General features: G+C 39.3%; 1 protein-coding gene across 2 annotated transcripts in view; it reads right to left on the bottom strand.

Annotated features, from left to right (window-relative positions):
* The window catches only part of BEAN1 (brain expressed associated with NEDD4 1), a 74,449-nt gene extending 59,621 nt beyond the window's left edge, over positions 1-14,828 (bottom strand). For both annotated transcript variants that reach the window (XM_068955872.1, XM_068955871.1), the window contains exons 1-2: positions 14,652-14,828; positions 13,455-13,529 (exon numbers count right to left, since the gene is read on the bottom strand). In XM_068955872.1, the coding sequence (XP_068811973.1) occupies positions 13,455-13,529; positions 14,652-14,685 (109 nt within the window). In that variant the 5' untranslated portion in view covers positions 14,686-14,828. The remainder of the gene's footprint in view (positions 1-13,454; positions 13,530-14,651) is intronic.
* Positions 14,829-20,685: the final 5,857 nt, after the last annotated feature.

The following is a 20,685-nucleotide window of genomic DNA, read 5'->3' as shown; positions in this document are numbered from 1 at the left end:
AAAATGGGGTGGGGAAGGCAGGTTGTTGTCAGCACTTATCATATCTGAACAGGAACACCCTTTCCTAGTCCAAAAGGTTTGAGTGTATGTCAGAGGAGGGACTGGGCATTGCACTTGTGCAGTTTGTGCTTAGCTGTGACTGGCTACTCAAAATAGTTGTTTTGTGTGATGTTCAGAAACATTGAAACAGCAGCTACCTGGTACAAAATTCAAAAGAGCAGAGAGATCTGTATACAACGAAAAGTATATGTCTTTTTTGACATATTAACTATGCAATGCAAAATATCCAATGTGATGCTAGTGATTGGTCATACCACAAAAAACATGCTGAGCAAATCTTTGAGAAAAGAACTTATTATATAAAACACATTCTAGTTTTTTAGATTGAAATCTATTCATATACTATGAAGAATAAACAAATTCATGGAGGTGAGGAAATCTGAAAATTATCCAGGAAAAGAGAAAAAAAAGAAGCTACATTTATCCCAAAAAAATTTATATTTTTTCACGTTTTGCCAGTTGTGCTATTGAAAATAGCCTTGTATTGATGGCAGACAAAGGGAAACATATTTTATGACAAGCACATCTGTGTGCTTAAGCAGATCCACTGACATCATTTAGTTGCACAGTTTTGTAGAGCCTGCAAACAATGGGAAGAAAAGTAGAATAGAGAAAAAAACATTGTTCATTAGTGGCAGAATAAAAAGTATTTGAAGTCTGGCAAGGAAGACCTTTGTGCAGAAAAACTTCTCAGAAATCACGTTTACATTTCCCTTAGGTACAAAAGCTGCACAGGTTACCTTGTATTTCCAATCTGAAAAGATTCCAAACACAAGCAAATAAAAATTAAAGCCCAACTTGTAAAACACCAACTCTTGAAAGCGAAGTCACAGAGGCCGTTCTCAGCACCCAAAAAAACACAGGCATTCTCACTAAATCAGGTTTTTCTTTGCTCTCTACTATTCTTAATTCAAAGCCTTTGTGTCAGCCTTCATAGCTGACACAATCATGCAGTTAGGAGTAATTGTTCATGATTTCTAAGTCTCCACACAGCTGCTCCAGTGGAAAATGTCAGTACCCCCAAATGCATTTATAAATATCAACAGCATTGACTACACTGTTACGGTATCTTAGATTGTATGCTTTTATGCCTGTGACTGGCAGCTCTGCAGTCTACAGGCCAATAATCAGATCATATTGTTGCATAGTTTTAGCACATCTTGGAGAAGGTTTCCCAAATAGCTACTGTATTTGTGGTAAGCATGTAAGACAACCTTTGGCTAAAATGGAATAGAATGCTCAGCAAGAAGGTTGTGGGGATTCTTGTCTGTTTGTTTTTTAAAGTGTTAAAATATTATAGAAGAAGATACGCTGTGATTAATATGTTGGACCAAATGTAGTCTTTGTGGAAACGGGAACAACTCTGTTAACTTTAGATTGTTATTATAAACTTCAGAAAGGAGTTCACCTGCACAATGATGCCAATGAAAAAAAATACTATAATATATTAGCCAATTTGTTGGAGTAATTGGTCCAAGTATGTGTCTCACATATACATATCTATCTTCCATAAAGTCTACTTAGTTCATAATCTGATTTGAAGTTGCTTTAATTATTTTAGGCCTCTTTAAACTTGCTCCAATATACACTGGTTCATATCTTTCCCATTGACTATTTCTGTTTCTACTAGTTTAACACAATTCTCCCCTATCACTGGCTACAATTTTCCCGCTTTTCGGTGTAAGAAACTTTTCTCAGTTCCTGCAGAACATCAAATTTCTGTCTCCTCACCACTGCAGTGACACTACTTTGAAGGTCACATAAAAATAAATGCCCCCTCTCCCTCATCCAGAAAGTAATTCTATGCTTTCTGTTTCTGGTAGTTGTTGAACTGTGTAGGCCACTTTGGGATACAGTCTGTATGAAAACAGTAGGAAAACAGTGCAATATTTTATTATCTTAAGGGGAGAATCCCTAAGATTGTAAGCTGTAAGAAACAGTATGGGCAGATGCAATTCTTTGGACTGCAAAGCAGCGGGGTGGGGAGAGGCAGGATAGTTAAAAAAACAAACAAACAAAAAAAAGGTTGTGCAAATCTCATAAAGCTACATTTCCCATATACAGCAAGAGCAAATGATTTCTTTTGTCAGTCCAGATGATGCAAATCTTCCATCTGTCCCAAGGGAAAGTGCAAAATACCTGATACATATTTTTCACTCTTCATGTTTTTAGGCACTTTTTCAGGGAAGAATCTGAGGCACAGGTCTAAGGTCATCCAGCAGTCAGGAACAGAGATGGGCATAAAAAGCATTAAATGAGTGTCAAAAATTACTGTGGCATTATAATGCTAATGATTTGATCTTGGTGCTGGTGGAACAAATAACAAAGATATTGATGTTCCACGTAATCAAATTTCTTTTGCACTGGACAGACAGTTTCATGTGTCTTTTGAAGTCATTAGAATCTTTACACAAAAAACCCATGACACCTGCAAATCCAGTAAGGATTAGTGGACTGCCCTTGTTTATCTTTTATGTCATCTGATATTATACATTTACATACCTTCCTAGATAGTGTAGTTCTCTCCTCTAGCATATAATCTTTTGCAGGTTTATATTAACCTGTTTGTCTTTTTTTCTCTTGGCTTGCAGTAGCTGGAGGCATCACTGGAAAAGAGCTTTCAGCTAGACAGAGTGTCTTGCAGAACTCAGTAGTTTATTAATCTTGTTTTAAAATCTAATCCAGCATCTGTATGTTGAGCTACAAGCAGGAATCCCACAGTCTTGTGGTCTGGCTTATGCAGCAGGTCAGACTGGTTGCTTTAACCTTCAAATCCATTTAAATATTCTTACCATAAACAAGAAATTATTAAAGGTTAGCCTAAGATGGGAATGGTTACATTATAGCAAACAATATATATAGTCACTCAGCAGGAAGCTACTATACCACAGTATAATATCTTCCTGCTTATTTCACATTCAGATAACAGATCTTACTCTTATCTTTTTACTGCTGTTACCTCTAAAGAGGAATTTGCTTGATACAATTTTACAATATCCTCATTCATACTCTTTGATTTAATATGTTGCTGGGTCTTACTAGCCAATATTTGCATGAATACAGAAAAATGGCAATGAATATATAAACTTAAAACACTTTCAGCATAAAATACCATATTTTAACATGCAGTGTGAATGAATTCATATTCTGAAATGCATTTTATTTCTGATACATAGGAACAAGAAATAGAATAGGCATAATGAAAAGTTCTCCGACAAATACAAGTATGTCATGCTCCAGAGAAGTGGATTGCTCCCTTACAGGGGCCTCACTCACTCATTTGAGAGGTGTCACTCAGAAATATCCATATCAGATTTCTATTGATGGTTTTATTCTAGTAGTGGCAACGCTTAGAAGGACTTCAAATTCTGGCTTAGCAGTTCTGACCAGATAAAAATGCTAGCATACTATGAATTAGGGTGATCTCCCACCTCACACAGGCTGCTGTGTTTCTTTGCGGCTGTAATGCCATAAAGCTACAGCAGATATTCCAGTTTATATCAACAGAGGATCTGTTCTCATATGATTTAAACATAACCATGAAGTATGTAAGAAAGTCCTACCAGTATTGGTTCCAATACTCATTTATTGCTTTAAATTTAGCAAATGCTCTCTTTGTTTCACAAAGGAGTGATGTCTGTCTGTTAGGCAACAAGAATATGCAAGAATAGGCAAGAATATGTAAAGATCCTTCTGATTTGGAACAGTTTAATGATTTGTGGGAAAATGCATTACTTTCCAAAATGATGTTTTATCTCAGTAGAGGCTGGCATAAAGTATTTTTTCTTTACTGTACACTTTTGCCTTGAGGTACAATTGATTATGTAAACAATTTTTGCAGCAAACGACAGGGAGCTAACAAAGTCTCTCTCGGAGAAAAGTTCCCCAGTCCTAATCCAACCTGTTCCACACTTGACCGTGCCAAGCAATGGATTGCTGATGTTTTTTAGTGTTTGTGTTCTAAATCAATACAAATTTGTATCAATTTATGCAGTAGAAATTTGTAATTTAAGAACATCAAAGTGATCGCATCAAATTCAGGTTAAGGAGCATTGTTATGTGACTGTGATGCATAAAATTAGCCCAGAAGCTGAAAATGAACCTGCACCATTAAAGTACGCATAACAATTTATAGCTATTGTACATCATCTAATTTTGTGTTTTCCTTTATTAGTATTACCACAAACCATGTTTTAGTCAGATGACTATCTAACTATATAGTAGTTACACACTTATAACATCAACCACTGAGTCTGGTAATGCACTGATCATCCACCAGCAGAAACATATAACATCTATAACATCTCCATCTGCACTTTACAAAATCAGACTCCTCATTCTTGTCTGCAGGCTGGCTTTGAGATGTTTGTAGCCAGCTGTGGGAAGATAGTCCTGGTGAAGGGGGATCTCCAGTGACACTGAAATGGTTTGAAAGTCTGAGCTTGGTGAGAGGATGAGAGACTAAGCAAAACCTGGGACATCTTAATTTGCTCTACTGTGCTTATATTCTGTAGATGAGCATGATACAGAAACATGTACAAGACGCAATATAAGCAAGAGAAATTCTTAGCCCTCTGGTAATTTCTTGTGCCCCTCAGTTCCTTAGAGTTTTTGTAACCAAGGACATTTACAGTAACCTTAAATCAGAGGACAGACACAAGATGTCATTTCTATACTGTTAAGGTACTTTAATACCACCTTTTCCCCACCTTCCTCAATTTTACCATGCTGTTCTTAGCTATAGTTGTGGATCATCATTTCATATGTTTGAAAATCTGGAGAAAAGTTCTTATTTCTACTTTTGTAGAAGCTCCAGCACTCTTGAAGCATTATCTTATGGTTCCAAGTTCTGGGAAAATTTTCCAATTATCAGCTTGCTTCATTCAGTAGAAGCGTTTTTGAACGGAAGCACAGAAATGTAGCTCTGAATGAAGCTTTTTTGCAGACTTTCATATGCATTTCTGTCTGGTTGGTTGCAAAAGCATACAATTTCCACTGACATACTTATTTAGAATTATGCTGTTAAAAAAGCAAGGACTTTAAAACAAAAGTGGCTGTATATACTTTTCAATTGCTTATTCTCCTTTAAATTGTCCTGTAATTTTTTTAAAAAAACATTCATCATAAAAAAGTACTGTAATATGAAACAATAAGACCTTTGTTGTTGTTGCTCTGATTTTCTGCTCTATACATTGTGACAGTTTGATTGGAGACTGATGCTAAGTAATGTACGGTACAGCACGTACCCCAGCACACAATAGCATGAATACACTGTAACTGCTTTGTAAATCTCCTCTTATGGACTGTCTTCATATCCTTTCTAAAGGAACATCTGATTTCACAGCCATGCTTAGTGTGAGGAGCTTGATTATTAGTGCAGTTTTACATATGTTTCAAATGATGCATAAAAGTCATCTCAAAATCTTAATCAAGTCTTCTGTTTCTTGCAAGTTGTTTAAGACAGTGACTGTCTTGCACACTATGTATGGCCACTGTGAATGGCCTTTGCACACCTCTGTAGTTTAAGTTGTAAATAGTTACAAATAGGGAAGACTTAGCCTAAAATATTGAACTCCGCTAATAAGCAAAGAGGAGAAGGCTAAGTGTAGATTAGAAGCAAAGTTCAATATGAGGTCTTTGTCCCAGTAAGAACTAGTCTTCAAACGGGGACTAAATAGCTGGCAGTCTGCTGGGTGCTCTGTCATGTGCTGTATTAGCTGTCTCTCAGAGGATCTGGGATCTGATTTTTGTATAGCTCATCTCGATTCCTTGTTGTAGAAGTCCCTGATTTGACCCTGTCTGTAAGTGGGGCTTGTTCAATGTTTAAAAATTGGAAGCAGCCTATTAAAACACTTCAAGTGAACCTCAGAGAGCTATTCTACCAATTGAATTGGTTAGCTTTCTAATGTAAAATACGCCATTTCTATGTATCTCTTGGGTTCCTCAGTGGAAGGGAGTACCATATTTATGATCTAACTAGAGAAATATTACAGCCCAGCTGTAGTGACTTTTCTGTCCTTAGTTTAGTGAGAACTGCAAGTTGAGGGCAAGTGTAACTTCAGAATACTCTATCATCTCTATCAGGTCTGAGTCTGACGGACAACTGGTTGTCTGTGGATTACTGATTCAGCTACATAAAAAATCATGTGAAAAAAACAGAAGTACAATAAATATTCTAGGAATTGTCTTGTGGCACTTATGTAGAGTTTGTGAGGCTGGTGAGCTATTCCAGCAGAGGTGGTAGAATTCATACCACAAGGGGAAATGCATTCATTGAGAAGGAATGGAAGGAGCGATAGGAATAAGGCCATGTCCCACTGTGGGATTTCCAGGGAACATGAGACACTATACTTCCAGAACTTGCCTGGCCTCTGTACTGGCATCCCCAGCACCTCTGCCATTCTGTTCATTTATACATGTCTGTGTTAAAAGGAGCAAAAAAGTATAGAGCAGATGGACGTAAAACACTGAAAGGGAATAAAGACAATGAGAAGGAAATATTTCTTCTCATTCTTTTCATTTTCTCAGGAAAAGGGAGACAAAGAATTAAAAAAATTCCTGTCAAATCTCTGGAGCTGGAGTTCTGTGCAGTATGATGTACATTTACCTAAATTTTACTTTTCCTATGTAGGGAAACAGATTGAAAACAGATTTACTGAGATTAGTACACCACAGAGCTCTGAGCTGTATTTCTTGTTGTGTCTTAGAACGTTATGGAGAGAGAGGTGTGCACACATATGACTTAAAACTTGTATTTTTGCTCTCACTCTTCATTTTCATAGTTTCTTTCATTTTTTCTTTCTCTGGTTATTCTTTTACCTCCTCTGGACTCTCCCTTGTTTTTTTCCATCCAGTCTGCCTACTCTGATCGTCCCTAGCCTCTCCTGCCTCTCGCAGGGCTTGAAACTCAACAAGAGACACTCCTTGCTCTTGGCAAGCACAGTGTGAGGTCAGTGTGGGAGGGCAGGCGTTCCCTCAGCTACAGGCAGTGCTTTGCAATCAGAGCACTGACATGAGCTGTGCATCAGGAGCCCTTCCTGGACTTACCCGCAGGTAGTTTTGGCAGCATTCATATTCTAATGATAACTCTGAAGTACTGTAAAAGCATACAAACAGCACCTCCCCCACCCCTTCATAACACTTCCCATGACAAAATTTTTTATCCAGTGAAGTGGAAATGCAATGCCAGCTTACACAAAGCATTTTCTACAAAGACTTTAAAAATAAACTAAAGGCCAAACCAACATAAATGAAGGAAATCTGCATTTCTGTATTGCCTTCTCAGTGCCTGTGAGCACTCTCGCCCTAACAAAGATAAATGGAGTCTCAGTCTGCGTGTAATATCTGTGCTCTCTAATGGTGCTCGCGTTTTCAATAAGAGGATTGCAGCTTGGGTGGTATCTTCATCGGTGACTCAGAAGTTTGAGTTTCAGTTCAGATCTCTAGGCCTGAGGCAGTTGGACGGAGGAATCCCAATTCCCAAAGAAGGGCAAAACCCAGGAATTTGCATTTTGGGACCATAAATCAAATGATAACATTCTGTAAAGTTCTGATTCTTTCCTCAGTTGCTGTCATTAGTGTGGCCCATGGAGCACACCCGTCCAGTCTGTCCCTTCAATACCAAGAACACAGAAAGGCATGGGACTGGACAAAGACAGAAAAAAAAATGCTGTAAGAGAAAACAGCTAGTGCTGTATCTTGTCAGCAAGAGTAAGTGCCAAGTAATGGACAGATACCAATCCAGGAGTCAGGAGAGCCTAGCTTTCTCCTTAAGTTGCCGTGTGATTTAAACCAATTCATTTCTCTGCCACACTGTCTCTGTTCCCACCTTTTGGCTTATCTAGGCACCTGCAATCTGGAAGGATGAGGACAGTTTCTTTGTATAGGGCATAGCGTGACAGAGCTTAAGGTGGGTCCTTTAAGTGTGGCTGGTACTGGTAGTAAAGAAACATGAAACAATTGTGCAGCTAATTCAAAATAAAATTAGAATCAAGAAAAACTGTAAATATCAGGTGCTTTCAATCAGAGCTGTTTCTCTTAAGCCATGAAACTAAAAAAGATTAATTGCCAACTGGAGCGATTCAAAAGCCAAAACCAATGAGATTGCACATATATCACTATTTCTTTATATGTTTTTAATGAAGACAGAAAACAATTGCGGAAACCAAAATCCTCATTTTAATGACAGAAGTAAAGGGATTAGCATGCCTACAACTAAAAACAGGAATTAAAAGATAAGAGGCTCAGGAAGGACATTGTCACAGAAGCAAGATATGCGTTAATAGACGGTGCTGAAGCAGCTTTGGCTGGAATGTCCTCAAGCAAATGTATCTCCATAATGATCCTTTAAGACTGTAGGGGGTCTCAATGTCATATAATGTAATTATTTTTAAAAATGGCCTGAGGGATTTCAGGAAGTTGTAGCAGGATATATATATATATATAAAGTCTTAGAGCTAAATACACTATTTGCATAAATGCTGTCAAAGCCAACTGAATTGCTTCCTTCTGCCAGCTTTGAATTTGAGGCCAAATTTTCAAAGCATCTGAAGATAGAGGCTCTAAGTAGGATTTACAATACCTCATAATCAATGAAGTGTCTGTCTCTCAAGATGACTTTGCATAAAGGCATTTGGACATCTCTTGCATTTTTAGGTGCTTGGATATTTAGCTCAGGTGTAATCGTTATACAATAATGAAATGACAGACTGCAAGAGCAAATAGCGCTCAACATCTCTAAAACATATCACCTCCCTCCTCTTTTCTCTGGGAGGTTTCTCAGTCTCACTTCTCATTATATCAGTTTGATCAGAACCCCTCCAAAACAAAAGCATCATTCCTACTCATTTGATAGGGAACAAGGCTGGACTCTGTTCTGTGTGTTTTTGTATCCTAGTTGCACAGGAATGAATTCTGATCTATTATTCTCTCCACTACTTAAAAAAAAATCAGGATGGGAGGTAGGAGTGGGCAGAAACTCCTGAAATTAAAGCACTAAGTCAGTAGTTGCAGTGGAAATGAATGATTTGGAGTTGTCAGCCTACATTCTCATAAAAGAAGATGAGAAATCGTCAGGCTTGGTGAGAAATTGATATGTTCCCAGTGCAGGTTCCAGTCTAATATAAATGAAAGGTGAAAAAATCATTCTTAATTTGAATAACTGAGGTGACCTAGAGCCATCATAAAATACATTAATGGTAGAAAGATACTGAGCAGTATGCAACTTATTAGGGGAGAAGAACAAAGGATTGGAAGTAGTTCTGGAGGCATTTGAACATCCTTGATTTTTGGACATTTGGAGTTATTAAAGCCTGAAGTGCAAAGGCTGTAGGGAGATAAGGGATACCTTTAAGGAAGGGAAGATGGGAGACTCTGCTTTGGTGCCTTCAGAAAACATCTACACTTTGAGAAAAAAAAAATCAGTGAAGGATAGTAAAGAGCAGATTACTCTGGGGATTAAACTTTGCTGTGCACTTGGAGAACAGGGAGTGATTAGCATTTCTGTGCCCCTGACTGCCTGGCATCTCAGCTCTACAGAGTTTCTAGCTGTCTGCTAATTAGAGAAAGGAGAGACTGGAAATGGATGTCAGGTGTTGGTGTTTCCATCACTGACACTTCTCAAGGCATCCCACAAGGGTGAGGAAATATACTGCTAAGGGTCCAGAAGTCTTGGTGCATATATACCAATCCATCTATTAAACTTGCTGGAATAAAGTACTCTCTCTCCAGGTCAACAGCCTCACAGCTCACAGCAAAGCTGTCGTGCATAGATTTGAAGCTCTTTCTATATGTCTCAAATCTGTTGCAGCTAACAGAACCACCATAAGATGTGCACAGACCCATCATCACCCAGTTATTTCATCTCTTTGTGCTGAGGCATTGGGCTCCACCTGTGCACATGACTATGCATGACTGGCCTCTAGACAACTGTATTAAACCAACTGAGTTTGGAGTCCATTCTGGGGAAATTGCAAGATTTGCCATGAAGAACAAAAGCTACAAACTCCCTAGCCTGTAGCAGTAGAGAGACTGATTTTATTTTCACTGTGTTCAGAACAATTTCCTTGTTTATGAATAAAAGCATGCTGTGCCTTCCACCGTCTTCCTGGGGCCTTGGAGCACAGCTGGCAGCGCTGTAGTCAGTGACAACACAGCTGGGAGCCAGACGGTGTGTGAGCTGACTGTGGAGGGACAGCATCCAGCATGGCAAGGTGAGGGCCTGTGGGATGCAGGAGCAGGATTCTCTGTACAATTTTCTTGGTAGCAAGTACGTCCCTGTGCCTGGCTAGGTCTGTTTTCATACAGCAAGGGGAGAGAGCTGTAGTGTGAATGTTTCTGTTCCTTCTTGATTTTGTGAGATAATTCTGTTTAGTAAGACCAAGTTTGTGAGATCTATAAAGGGTATAACACAAGAGTCTTAACTCTGAATTTTAAAATACTGTCTACATCCTTTCTGCATTTGTTTTCATCCTTTCTGCATTTGTTTTTCCTGATTCATGCATCCAAATGAACGTTTTACCTACCTCTGGACATTCCTTGTGCTCTTAGACATAACAGCTGAGACATAATATTGTTTAATATGTTTATCATAAACATTTACTAATATTTATAGTTACATAAATAACTATACAGCTATGGAATAGTTTTAAAATAATTATCTTCTTATAATAGCTGATACGTATTGGCCATCTGGAAAACCGATCAAAAAATCGGTGTATTTGTTTGCTTAAAGTACTTTTCTTCAGAGACGAGCCTCAGACCTCCTGAGGGAGTGATGGAGGAGGCAGTGGCATGAAGGAAGAGAAGGCATTTGGGTAGAACCATTTGTCTACCTTTCTACTTCTCTGACCTTTTTGGCCACCGTTCATTAAAGTATTACAAGCAGTGGCTGAGGTTCATGACTGTTGATGAACGATGATTTACACTCATTATCATCAACATTTTCTAGAGATCATTCTGACTTTTCACTTATAAAAAATCATGTTCTGACCAAAACCTAAAAACACTTTGAATGACAATCTGATTATTTCTCTCGGAAAGAAACTTCTAAAGAAATAGAATTAATTATAAATTTTATTTCCAGTCAGAAAGTTCCATTAAATACTGAAATTGTCAATCCTCTTGGGTACTGTGTAGGTGAAGTCACACAGTTCCTTTCCTGAATATTAGCTTTGTCTGGGCTTGGCCTGTGTCATTTTCCCTCTTTCCCCTGTACGAGAAGCAGTATGCTAGAGGCATAGCAGAGAATTTGTACAAGAAGAGCTGCAATCCTGCTCCTGCACCTTTGCACTTGCTTAGGAAATTCAGTGTTGGGAAAGTAAACTGGTCTAAGAAGTGGTCTAGTACATAGAAACAGCCTGGGATAACACCAACCTCTCTCCATCGTCACAATAAAACCATAGCGCAAGCCACAGTGTGTTTTTGGCTAACGTCCATCATCTGTAATCGTATTAATATTATCTATTATTGTCACCTTAAAAATTTAACAATTCATAATGCAGTCATTACAGTAATTAAGCATGATACCTGTATGTAGGAGGCCAGAACATTGGTCCTGGCTGCACTGCACTCAGTTAAGACCAAAAGAAAAGGAAAATATTGTCTTAGGAACACTTAATTCTGAAGACAAGTAGGCCCCCATTTAGAAACAAAGGCAACACTCAGACTACTCTGAATGACGTTTGCTGCAACTAATTTGTTTGCTGCAAAACTCCGCTAAGGTACAGTTAATGCAATACAAAGTTCTCTTGCCATGAAGAAATAGTCTCTCTGGGGGGAACAATGGAAGGGGAAGATCTTAGCTCAAGGGTCAAGGAACATGAAAGTGAAGGATGCATGCAATAACTACGTTATTCTGACATGATTCCCCAAACTAAACAGATACAAGACTGCATGTGTAATGAAGTGCTACAAAGCTGAAATGCGATTTCATGTATAACAGAAAAGCAATAGTTCTACTGAGAAATAACCTAAACAGTTTTTTACAATGTTGACCTATAACAACATAAGCAAGCGCAGTACCAGTATTTTTTGCCATGTTTACAGGCAGTATGCTAATAAATGAGTAGACTGTCACATGTAGCTACACTAATGTAAGTTTTTACAATTCCCTATCACTTTTAAATTGTTTTGTTATATTTTTTAGGACTTGGGTGATGGCAGTTGGTCATATATTAGGTAGCCAGAGGGTGAACAACTTTTTCTCAGCAGCTACTAGTTTTGCACTTGCTTTTGAGCCCAACTTTAACATGGTTTTGTTAGAAGTTTAAGGGATGATCAGATAATCTGAAAGACAACAATTTGCATTTACTTGGTTATAGAATGTAAGCACCTTTATGGACTGAACTCTGCTCTTAAACCAACTAACTAAACCCTCTGCAGCAGGTTTAGTTCCTACAAATATTACTGTTAACAGAAACAGTTTTGGCACTATGAATAATTTCTCCCAGCTTGTAGATCATGGTGGCAAACATTAAGCTTGATAATATTTCTAGTCTATGAATGATAGTAGCTGTTTGACTTTACAGTTTATTTATGTATTTTGCAATGTAAATGAGAGAATTATTTGCCTGTTCTTTCTTTAAACTTCCTGTTGTAATCATATGAATTCTTATGTATGATAGGCATTTTAGTTTGAAAGTTTTGTTAGAGAAGAAGTAATCTAGTTAGAACATTTCAGCATGCTTTTTCTTGAGATGCAGCACTTGCTCTGAGAGCTAAACTGGTAGTTTAATTTTGGTATGTGTATTTTTATCATTACGCATTCTTTTATCTAAAAGATCAGACATGCCAGTCTGGTTTTCTGCATACATGTAGTTTTCGTCTGAAGTGAATAGGACCAGTGGCATAGGCAGAATTGGCTCCTATAATGTTATATTTCCTTTCTAAAATACTTTCATGTATTCACTACAAAAATCAGTAGTAAATTAGGAGTGAAAGGAAGTCAAATGGCAGGAATTGTTGTTTATTTCAATGATTGGAAGTAATTTTTAGCTATATTTGTTTCGCTAGTAAGTGCCAAAATGATACAAATTGTGACTGATGCCAATGTGCTCAATTTGTAAATCAGTTTTAGCAGCTATGTGCTAATTTGTTGTTGTGGGAGAAATTTTTTTTGAGAGAGGCTGAAGTACTTGTACCTGCAACCAAATTTTATGATGCTCAGTGTCAGGCAATTTTCACTGATTTCAGTGAGCTTTGTCTTTATAAAGATCACAAGATTAAGTCTAGCTCAGTTAACTCAGTTGTTTTCTTAGTTAGGAAGTTATTTGCTTTTTAATGGATTGGTGTCCTTATCTGCTAGAGGACTTTAAATGTAATATTCCTACAGCTGTACATGACTGCAAGGCAATGCCATTAAAGCAGTTGAAAAAAAAAAAAAAAAGACTACTTACAGAGATTGGAATAATTGCTGCCTATTCCAATAGGGATGGAGCTTCCAGAGATGAGAGGAAGGTGGAAGAAAAGAACTAAGGAGGGAAAAATGAAAAAAAAAGGTCCTTAGTAGCAGTTTGTTTTTGTTGTGGAGCCAGATGTCAGCTGAAGACACACTGTGTTGTTAACGTGCAACCACTCTCTAGGGCAGGATTGCATGTTTCAGACTGTGAATATACGCACAGATGTAGATTGAATGGGGGTAGATAAAATAAACAAGTCATTGCTTCATACTTCCAGGAATCACTCCAGTTTAGGAAGTGATATTAGATATGACTTTAATGCCTCTTAGATGCAAAAAGCCATGTATAAACAACAATGTGTTATATAAATATGATAATTATTGTTAAGTCATTCACCAGACTCCGAAATAGGCACCTACCATTGTAAACAAAATAACTGTTTCCTAAATTGTTTAAGTGCATCTTGAATACATTAGGCATGCGTGTGTCAAATTGGGCTGGAATAAATTTATTCTAAAATTTGATACACAACTCCCCCAATGCATTTAAGCCTTCATATTTATAACTTGCACTTCAAAGACTTACATTTACAAGCAACAGAATCCACACAAGTAAAATGTGTCCTAAATAACAAAATGTTTAGACTTCCTTAAAGAAAAAGGTTGTTTGCTCATACAGTTACAAAATATGACCCTGGATATTTAGTTGGATGTAATACAGCATTTGTACAACGTTTTGGCTAAATTATATTTACATTCAAATTAAGCATACTGTCCTTGGTGCCGCCGTAGCACGGGTCTCTGCCGCTACCACGGGAATTTTTCTGGTTGCTGCCCCTCAGCCGGCACCTCAACGCTCATCTTCCTGGGGTGGTTTTTTTTTCCCCCTCCCCTAAATTTCGCACTTGCCATCCCCGAGCGGCGCGGCCCGTCGGCAGCTCGCTGGGGCGGTGCAGCCCGCTGGGGGATTTCGCCCTTTCTGGTTCTTTTTTTTTTTTTTTTTTTTTGGGGGGGGGGGCGGGCAGGGGGTGCAGAGTAACAAAGTTTCCACAGAAATCCTCCCTTGCCGCCGCCGCCCGCCCCGGGACCGGGACCGGGACCCGCCGGGCGCGAGCTCGGGCCGCCGCCCCGCGCCGCCGCCGCCGCCGCTGCCGCGAGGGGTCCGGCGCGCTCCCGCCGCCGCCTCCCGCCTTACCCCAGCACGCGCGGGCCGCCGCCGTCGTCTCCATGCGCCTCCGCCGCGGCGGCAGCGGGCGGCGAGTCGGGAGCAGTCGCCGCCGCCGCCGCCGCCGCCGCCTCCTAGTGCGCGCGGGGCCGGAGCGGCGGCGGCCGGACGGAGCCGAGGGCGGGGGAGGCGGGCGACCTCCGCCCCGCGGGCCGGCGGCGGGCGGCGGCTGGGGCTGCCCTGCCCTGCCCTGCCCTGCCCACCCCGCGGCGGCGGCGGGAGGGCGGCCCCGCCGGGGCGAATGGGCGGTGGCGGGGCCGGCGGGCCGCACGGCTGCTCGGGCCTCCCGCAGGGTCCCCTTCCCCCTCCACCGCGTCTGCGGTCACCCCGCGGCGGCCCTTCCCCTCCCGGGTGCCTTCCCGGGGAAGGCGGGTATTGCAGGCGCCGCGGGGATTTGCTGGTCGGATAAGGAGCTGCAGGCGGATAATGGCTCTTGGAAAGCCGAGCGCTGCCCGCCACTTCAGCTGGGGGAGTGGGGGGGAAGAGAGAGGGACTGCCTGGGAATCAGCCTGCACGGCCGGGCGGGATTACTGGAATGGTGCGGGGGAAATAATGCTGCGTGGCTGGATGGGGTCCAGGAGAATAGTTTAGTCCAAGGAAGAGCTAAATCCACATAGAAGAGTAAGATCCTCTCATCACCAGAGATCTTGGAAACGTTTCTCTTTGAAAAGGATGACCTACTGTTAGAGAAAATAGGGATGCAATACGTTCTAGAGCATATGAACTTTCATTACTGGTTGCAACTACCTCTAACAAAAGCATGTTATTAGTTGCTTAGGTAATGAGTACAAGAAACACGGCCCTTTTGGCATGTCCTTTCAGCAGTTTGGATTGGTTTAGGAACCCGGTTGTACTGGCTGTTTCTCCCTTACGTGTGTGTTAGCCTTGCAGACGCTTGAACCAGGCAGCTTGCAGAGTAGTCCCGCTGATCCATCCCATGAGTAAGGGAAATGGTCTGGGCCGTCCACTACTGCGTAGGCAGCCCCAACTGGTGGATGGTTTTGTAATTTCCATGAACGGGTTCTCTCATATCGGAACAACTTTATTATCAGTACTTGAGCTGCTTAATTCCTCCTTGCTTCAGTAGCAGTGGTTTCAGACTTGGTAATGGAGTGTGGTTGGTACAAAGCTTGGAAACTCTCAGGTCTTCCTTTCTGAAAAAATAGTTTGCTGCTGTCATTTATGACTTTTTTTTTTCTTTTTCATCCAGGCAAGCATTAAGTGTATGTAAGGCTGTTGAAATTCAGTTTTTCTGGAAATGTACAAGTATATTTCATTATGTCTCAGTGATACTTGTATATTTTGCCAAAATTATAGAAACACAGTTCTTAACACATCTCTACCCTAAAATCCACTCAAAGTGCTGCCCATCAACACATCAGAACCCATCAGAATATTTGATCCTTCACAGACTCCTTCTCTACCACTTAATAAATGGAAACTATATGGCTTCATTTTATTGCTGTTCATTATTTGGCTATGCATATGTAGATTTACACCTTCACACCATTGGAAGTGCAGCTGCTGATTTCCCAGGTGCTGTTTTATGTGTGTTTTCCCTTGACCACATTCTGCATGTGAAAAACTTGTGCATGCATGTAACAGTGTATTTAACAGTAGTAAAATATTTTATCCGATTTTAATTTCAAGAATTCCTAATATTTAGGACTTATCCAAATTCGGATGATGGTATCTTTCCCAAATGGCCTGTTTTACTTTTAGCCATAATGTCAGTATTAACTTTATTCCTGACAGAATAAAAGTCTCGTGTGACTGCAATGTCTGCATTTCGATACTTAAATAAGATGACAAACTGTTAAAAATATAGAGGACTCAGTAACTGACTTTGAATTCAGGGGAAACAGTTTAGCGTTTGGCACTTCTGAACCTAGCTTTAAACTCCTTTCTATGACAGTCTTGTCCTTTATATATAGTAGAGATTGTGGCAACTTCTGAGACAGAGCATACTTCTTTCTAGGTCAGACAACACAATGTACAATAAGGTCTGTTCAAGCCTGCAGAAACATCTTCATAGTTAACAACTTTCTCGGTACTGGTCAGTATTCAGCATGCTCATTGTGAGTCTACAATGTTCTAAGTTTTGCTCATCCTGCTAATTTCCAACTCTGCTTTTAATGAGCATGAAGATTGGACAGTATTTTACCCTTTTATCCCATATGTTTTTTCAGATTTTCTGGATTTCTGTTTTTCTGGGTCAATTGTGCACCTGAATGAAACCTGCATATATTGCTGAATTCAGGTCAGGATGCATTTGCACACTAGAAGTGCAATGTCTCAACAGTAGTGTGTTATCTCAGGGTGATATTATGAGATAGTTTACTTTGTTACTTACTCTCTTTTTTGTTGCATTTGCTATTTTGGTAAAATAGACTTGTATTAGATAAGATTTTTCCCTCAACACATTTTATTCTTGGATGATTTTACATTTTCTTCCATCCAGGCTTTATAAAGCTGCACAGTTAGTACAGTCTGCTGAAGTAACAGGCCTCCTCAAGTGCACTTACCCTCTCCTGCAGTTTCATTTTAGGTTCTCGGAGCTCTGCGCTGAACTGACACTTAAGTGTGGTAGCTGACATGCCACCAAAGTGGGCTTGCTGTGATAGCCAATTTTTGTAAGTCAAAATAAATTTCACTTCTATAACAACATCTCTTTTTAATTGAAAATTTCAAAGTATTAGTAAAAAGACATTTGGAGGATGCTTTCTTCATTTCTTCATATTTTTTATGAAAACGGTAGTAATGAAATGAATGTTAGTTGGATTATACAATTAACCTTAGATAAAATGTCTCAGGATGAGCAAAAGTGAATAATCACTGTCTGTGGGAACAGGATAGCCTTTTCTATATGGAAAATTTTGTATGTTGTCAATGATAATACCATTGATCTAGTAGCAGTGAAGTTTCATTAGTGCTAGCTGCCTTAGAAGGCCTGCTGCCAAAAGTGTGCAGATATTTTTTGCCTTCATATTACTTGTCCAGGTCTTACAACAGCTCAGCACCAGCTCTGTTTCTGTACTAGCCCTGTACCTGCGCTAGACCAGCAGCGCTGGTCAGAAGCTCTGGGTATTCTCAGTAGTCCCAGTACATAAAAAGAATCTTGTGAAACAAATTATTCAAGTTATTCTGTTTTGTAAAAACATAAATGTTCACTCTGCCTTTGACTTTCTAAGGAACTTATTTAAAATATGAAAAAGAAATCATTTTGAAATGGAAAGTCTTAATACTTTTATTTTCAACTTATTTTTTGTCAAAAACCAGCAAAATTTGTTGAAGTTCTTTTCTTTTTCAAAGATTTTTTTAACAAATAATTTTCCATTAAAAATAGGCCAACAATACAAATAGGATATTTGAAGACATGAATTCGTACCCTAATTATGTTTTGCTATCTTGCTCACATCATGCAGTTGAAGACTTTTCTCATTGATGTCATAGGACTGTAGAACACCTTTGGTTGAAAGGGGCTTCTGGAGGTTACCTCACTCATCCCCCAATTAAAAGCAGATCCAACTATAGCAGGTTGCTGAGGGCCGTGTCCAGTTTAGTTCTGGGCATCTCCAAGGATGGAGATTCTGTAACGTCTGGGCCCCTATTTCAGTGTTCAGCTGCCCTTGTGGTGAAAATATTTTCCTTATATGTAATTGAAATTATCTGTTTTGTTGCTTGTATCCATTGACTCTTACCACTGCACCTGTGAGGAGAGTCTGGCTCTATCTTCTCCGAGTCCTCCTATTTGACATCTGAAGACGGCAATGAGATCCCTTCCAAGTCTGCTGTTTGTCAGGCTGAAACATCCAGTGCTCTTGGTTTGTCCTTGTATGTCATATGCTGCAGTCCCTTCATATCTTGGTAGCCCTGCACTAGGCTCACTCCAGTGTGTCAATGTCTTTCTTGCACTGAGGAGCCCGAAAGTGGACACAGTGCTCCAGATGTGGTCTTTCAAGGGCCAAATAGAGGGGAATAACCACTTCAGTAGATGGAAGGCTGGAAATTAGATCAGTACTTGCAAATTTAATTTTTTATTTTTTTCATATTTGCATGTTGTTTGGTTTTGCATACTGTTTTTCTTAAGTGAAATTTTGATCCAGCTGCAGTTTCTGATTCTCACAGGTAACCTACATTGTCTCTGTGTTGAAAACTGCCTGAGGCACAGCTGAGGGGTATTTTGGAAAGTCCTTTCTCTTTTAAGTAACAGTTTCACACTGAGATCATTTCTGGACAAAAAGACCTTTTTAAGCTTCAGTATAAAGGATATAAGCAATATATATTGTTTGACACTGTTAGTACCCATTTTATAAGCATTGTGCTTAGATTTAATAAGCTGGAAATAGGACACTGGCCACTGAACTTCAATAGAAGAGGAGCAGCTCTGGCTGATCTCACGTTCCGAGCCAGTTCCTATTTGCCTTATGCAAGAAATCATTTTACTGGTGCCTACTGGATCTACTTGCATGAGTGCAGTGAGTAGGATTAGCCTTATGTCGGGAAGGATTTTGTTTTAAATGGGAGAGTTTGAGTTTTTACATGGGTACTGTAGCCTGGATTTTAGGATGACTGCAGTATACTTCCCTGCATTCAGGTCAGTGAGCATGTGGTACTTTTGGATTTCCTGTACCAATGCCCTCATTGTACTTCCCTCCTTTTCATTGTTTTCTTCCATTTTAACGCTGTCTTTTAAGCAGAGGTAATGGGAAGCAGTGAAATGAGTTATATTTCTGAGATCTCCTGTAAAAGTAATTCCTGAAGGGTTAGGAAGACTGGTTTGGTTTTCAAACTCATTTCTTTATTTAATGTTCTCTAATGTTCTCTAATGTTCTCACATTTCTAGGAAAACTTGGGGTGCAAATAGTTTTCAGTTTTCAGGTTAGCGATTTTCAAACAGCAGAACTGAACATAATTAAAATGAAATTAATTCCCAGCTAGATACTAAGGATTTGCTGAGTTTGAACATATATTATAGAATTGTTAACAGAAATAATTTTTTGTATGCTAAAAGCTATCTTAATGAAAAAGATGGAGTTTTAAATATAGGATGTATAGTAAATGTATAACATTTTTCAGCTAGCATTTATAGGACAGGTAAATTTATATTGAAAAATATTTTCTAGAGGTTTGGATCAAGTGATTTAGCTCTGTAAGCATAAAATTTGTCAAGAGGAAAAATAGTATTGAATTATTAATAAAGATGAAACATATCAATCAGAAATATTTCACACTAGCCCCACTGCCCAAAGGCAGAAGTGTTCTCTTACGTCTATGTAAAGAAATGAAATCTAGAATGAAGAGACTTTTCATTCTATTTCTGTAGTTGCTATGTCAAGAAAGTATTCTATGGGAATTTTATGTCATGCCCAAATTCTCAGTGGCTATTCTTCTGATTTTTGAAGCTACCAAATGTCTTTTGCTATGGAACAAAAGATGCTCATAGGTTTTGGAATGGGGCCAGTTTCAGTTTCCTATTTAGTCACCTGGTTGCAGACTTTTGAGGAGGATGGTCAATTATGTCGACATCGCCTTCTATACATATGTATTTTTTTAAATATGTATTTACACACTAGGAAATAACTAGGTCCAATATTGTTATTTAAAAGCTTATGACATTTCCCCTATTAGTGTGTCTGTGCTTTCAGTCTTCCTGATGCCAGCTGAGTTAATGTTTAAGGATGTAAAAGAGAAAATATGATCTCAGTGTTCTTTTCCTCTCATTCTGTGACTCCTTAATTAAATTTACAGTTAATTATACAATGTATTTTGTATTGACCTTTTGAGGACCTAAAGCATCTGGCAGTGAATGCAGATTCTTAGTGTTTATTTCCATTAGCCCTCATAAATTCTTTTGGAACCAAGGATGGCTAGTGGATTACTAACAAGTAACAGCATACATCTCCCTGAAGAGATACATAAATATATATATGTATATATATACAGATATACTGAATTATGTCATACACAGCATTTAAGATAAGGTAATACCATTACCACCAGT

Source organism: Struthio camelus, chromosome 10, assembly GCF_040807025.1.
Source record: "Struthio camelus isolate bStrCam1 chromosome 10, bStrCam1.hap1, whole genome shotgun sequence".
In the NCBI taxonomy this organism is placed as follows: domain Eukaryota; kingdom Metazoa; phylum Chordata; class Aves; order Struthioniformes; family Struthionidae; genus Struthio; species Struthio camelus.
Note: the sequence above shows the minus strand (reverse complement) of the source record. Positions and strands in the feature narration are given on the sequence as shown.